Here is a 4,449-nt window from a genome sequence, read left to right on the forward strand (position 1 = left end):
CCGGCGCGGGGCGAGTCCCGCAGCGGGCAGAAAACTTTCCGCGCGCTGCTGGCGGTGCCGGGCCGGCAGGAGCGGGCGGCCGAAGGGTGGTCTCCTCCTCCCGTCTCGCCGCCGCCGGCAGGAGCCGCCTCTCCGGTGCAGCGCGGCATCTTCTGGAGCCGGGAGCTGGAAGAGCAGGTGCCGCCGGGCTTCGCGGCGGAGGAGGCGGCGGCGTGGCTGTCGGCGGCCCGCGCCGCCCGCGTGGCCTCGCTGGAGCGGGGCGGCTGCGGGCGCAGCTCCAACCGGCTGGCGCGGCTGTCGGACGGGAGCCGCGCCTGCGTCCGCTACGGCATCAACCCGGAGCAAATCCAGGGCGAGGCACTCTCCTACCACCTGGCCGGGGTGCTGGGCATGCAGGAGCGCCTGCCGCCCATGGCGCTGTCCCTCGTGGAGCCCCGCGGGCGGCAGTGGGAGCCGGTGCGGGAGGAGCTGCGCGGCTCGCAGTGGGCCGAGGGCGCCGTGGTCAGCCTCACCCGCTGGGTGGACAACCTCACCGACGTGGTGGCCCCCGCGCCCTGGGGCGCCGAGGCGGGCGCCGGCCGGTGGCTCCAGCCGCTCTCGGCGGGGGAGCTGGGCGCCCTGCCACCCTCGCAGCTGGTGGAGCTAGTGCAGTGGAGCGACCTCATCCTCTTCGACTACCTGACGGCCAACTTCGACCGCCTGGTGAGCAACCTCTTCAGCCTGCAGTGGGACCCGCGCGTCATGCGCCGTGCCACCAGCAACCTGCTCCGCGCCCCYGACGGCGGGCTCGTCTTCATGGACAACGAGGCGGGGCTGGTGCACGGCTACCGCCTCCTCGCCACGTGGGACCCCTACAACGAGCCACTGCTCCGCTCCGTCTGCGTCTTCCGCGAGGGCACGGCGCAGCGTGTCGCCGAGCTCCACCGCCGCCGCAGCGCCGCCGCCGAGCTGCGCCGCCGGTACCGGGCGCGGGAGCCGCTCTGGGCGCGCCTCGGCTTCCTCTCCGAGCGGCAGGCGGAGCTGCTGCAGGCCCGCGTCGACTTCGTGCACCGCCACATCGCCCACTGCCGCGCCCAGGCCGCCGCGCTCTGAGGGGCCCCGGCGGGCGGCGGCTGGCAGCGGCGCCGGCCGTTACGGAGCGGCCGTTACGGAGCGGCCGTTGGCGGGGGGGAGGGGCGCGCGCGGCCGTTGGGGGTCGAAGCCGCGCGCACAGGGCCGTCACCGAGTGAGGCGGGCGAGGGAGCAGCGGGAGCCGGCTGCTGCCTTCGTTTGCGGGTTTTTCCCTTTTTTTTCTTTTCCACGTCGGGCGGCGTAGCAGGGCCGCCGGGACCAAGCTGTAGGCCCCTGTGCACGCTCTCGCTCGCTCCCTGGCCRTGACCTGCAAGGGAGCTGAATGTAGTTCGCAGAGTGCCTCTTCTCGGTAGCGGCCGAAAGGCTTGGACCCTCGTACATGGCCTTTGGTGCCTCAGCGTCGTTTAAATACTTCAGCCTTGGGGTCTGAGCATGCCAGGTGGGGAGTGCACCCGTCCTGGCTGGCCCCCGAGAGCAGACTTTTTCTTCATTGCATCTGTGAAGTGTGGATGGTAACTGCCTACCTGCCTCCCAGGGCTTTTCTGAGGAGCCGTTAATTTTTTTTTTCAAGATCTCTGAGGATGCAAAGTGCTGTCAGTATTATAGCCGTTTTAATTCCACACTGGGTCTCTGTTTCCAGAGTTAAAAAAACCCTTCATCTTAAGCATTTTCTTTAACTCTTGGTGCACTTGCCCACATAAAGAGACCCTATAGGAAAGCTAATGTCTTTATCTGGATTGGGGTCGACTACCTTTTCCTTTCAAAGGAGGCAGACAGATACATTTTTATATATTCTTCCTTTTGCAATGGTGTATTTAAAAATGAATATTGATATTCATAGACCAAGAACTGATTGCACAATAGGGGAGCCCTTGACTAGCAAAACAGCCCTATTTATGAAGCTTATTTCCTGTTATTTCTTTAACCAGAGTGAACTTTTCTGCTGGTTGTTAAGTTTGGTTGTTAAGTTTGGTCAATGAAAAGTGTATAGAAAGCCCATATTCCTGTAGTTCTTAGTCCTTGTTGTGGACACATCTGGTTAAACTGCTTTGATTCTTAAGTGTTTGTTTGTAATCATCGTCGTTTGATTTGACCAGTAAAATAACTGACTAATGGGTGACAGAAGAAAATCCCCCAGGTTTTAGAGATACTGCTATGTACTAAGACTTTGACACAATAGTTGAAGTGGAGAAAAAACTGTTTCATGCACTTTACTTTGACTTTTTAATTTTTTATAAAAAAATACCTTTTTATTTTACAAAGTCTGCCTTTTATGTACATTATATATGTTCATAAGCTTTTCTGTAACATACTAAAGAAACTGATATTTCAGTAAAGTGTGTTAATGTTTTACTTCCTTTGTCCTGAATATTTGCCTGAGCTTTGAAAGGGAAATGTACGCTTCTTCAGTCTTCCCTGATGAGAGATAGAGACCATTTCTTTACAACTTACTCCACTGAACTGGATGAGGTTTTTCTCTTTTCATCCTAAGCAAGGAGGAACAGAATTAAGCCTGCAAACTGCTTTTGCTTCTGTTTTCTTTTTCCTAACAGTTGTGGCACTGAAATGACAAAAGCTTGTCAAGTGGCTAAAGCAGTATGACAGTTGTCTACTTYAGCTAAATAGAATTTAGTCTATTTTTAAACATTAAAATGAGCTACTTCTGACTAGCATTGAGGGAGATGGTGTGGGCTTAGCTGCAGTCAGCCTTTTCAGGTGTTCAGATAGTGTACCAACCTGTTAATGCAAGTTACTTCAAGCATTACTGTAAGAAAAACATCCCCAGAGGTGTCAGTCATTTTCAGTATGTATTATTTTGTAGTCTCTCAGTCCTCTGTTCCCATTTTGTCTGTCTCTATATTGGGAGGGTTCAGACAGAATCAAAGAACAGGCAAGTTTTTCATTCTTGCTAAAGTACTTTTAGTGAGTTCTGGTTTAGATGTGGCAGGGTGTACAGAATGAAGTACTTTATTTCTTGTTTGCTTTTTGAGCATGTACCAGTATTCATAGAAGAGGCAATTGTATGGCTTAAAATACAGCCAGATTAGGGACAAAGGACAAAAGAATCCTCTTTAAGCCACAGATGCAAGTACATATCCTGCTATATCAAACAGCGCCATAATCGCTTCTACATCTGGGCAGGCGCTTCTCTTGATGAAGGCGATGGTATGCTCAGTGGATGCTATGCAAGTAGGTGCTTTTTCTAGTATGTCAAGCACTTACCTTCCCCCAGACTTTGGAGTGCTGTGCACTCACATGTACTGGCAGGAGATCTTTAGTCTGTTAATTTATTTAGATTAAACTTCACAAATGGATAATCTCCTCCAGCAGTTAGGCTGTTTTCYTTTTTTTTTTTTTAATAGGACAAGATAACAGTTCTACAAACAAAATTAATGGTCAGTTGGTTACTTAGATAGTCCAAGCATGTACGTGTATTTTATTTTAAAATGTTACCACAGCCTCCAAGACTAGCTTTCATTCAATTGCTTAACTGACAAGGCTCTTTATTGAACTTGTATTTATAGTTCACAGCATTTATCTCTCTGAACAATGCACAGAATCCCATGTGACATTCCTCTTCCATTTACATGATAATACACAATTTAACTGTGTAATTCTTAATCCTTCTTCAGTGCTGTTTGTCAGCATTACTTTCTAACTCAGATGCAGAAGCTCTGTCGAATTCACGTAATGAAAATACATTTAAATAGTAAACTGTTGCCATAAATTTTAAACTAAATTTTGTAGAGCAAACTGCTGTGCCACAAACATCTAAGGTTTCATTTCAGTTTAAGTATTTTGGTAGATACCAGCACAACTGTGGTTTTGACAGCTAATGGGCAATAAATCTCCTTYGGAAAGTCTTTAGAGCCAGGCCCTAGGTAATTACACCTTTCAAGAAGAAACACAGTTTTCTGTTTGATGATTGCTAACTACCTCAAGTTATATATAGGTTATGTGTTCAAAAATGCCATAGTTATAGGTTAATGAAACTAGAGATTTTGTGTTAGAGAATCTGTGTGCTACTGTTAGTAAGTATGCTTCAAAGAGGATGTAGAAAACTAGCTTAATTGGATTATGATACTTTTCTGTGAAACTTGATGCATTTTATTCTTCTGGTGCAGATCATCTTCTGTACTATGGAAAGCTTTGAATTGCCATCACATTAAGGAAGACTAACTTTCTCTCTTCTGTGTGATTTCTTTAAGGCAAATGGTGCCATGTAAATTCTTGGTCTGGTACATTCTTTGCATGCCTTTTTAGCTTTACGTGCTGTCTGGTGTTTGGCTATCTTTCAGCAGAATGAAGGGATGAAATTCTACAAAACTTTTCTTTTATGATAATCTCATTTGTACCAGTCTAATGCTGCTTTCTTCC

General features: G+C 49.3%; 1 protein-coding gene across 1 annotated transcript; it reads left to right on the forward strand.

Moving 5' to 3' along the window:
* Positions 1-6: 6 nt before the first annotated feature.
* Positions 7-1,641, forward strand: FJX1 (four-jointed box kinase 1; the record flags this gene model as incomplete). The annotated part of the gene is made up of 1 exon (XM_085321888.1): positions 7-1,641. A coding segment is annotated over one exon (1,086 nt), but the record flags the coding sequence as incomplete, so codon positions are not given.
* Between the last annotated feature and the right edge of the window lie 2,808 nt (positions 1,642-4,449).

Source organism: Rhea americana, unplaced genomic scaffold (assembly GCF_003343005.1).
Source record: "Rhea americana isolate MKP2758 unplaced genomic scaffold, rheAme1 scaffold_72, whole genome shotgun sequence".
Classification (NCBI taxonomy): Eukaryota; Metazoa; Chordata; class Aves; order Rheiformes; family Rheidae; genus Rhea; species Rhea americana.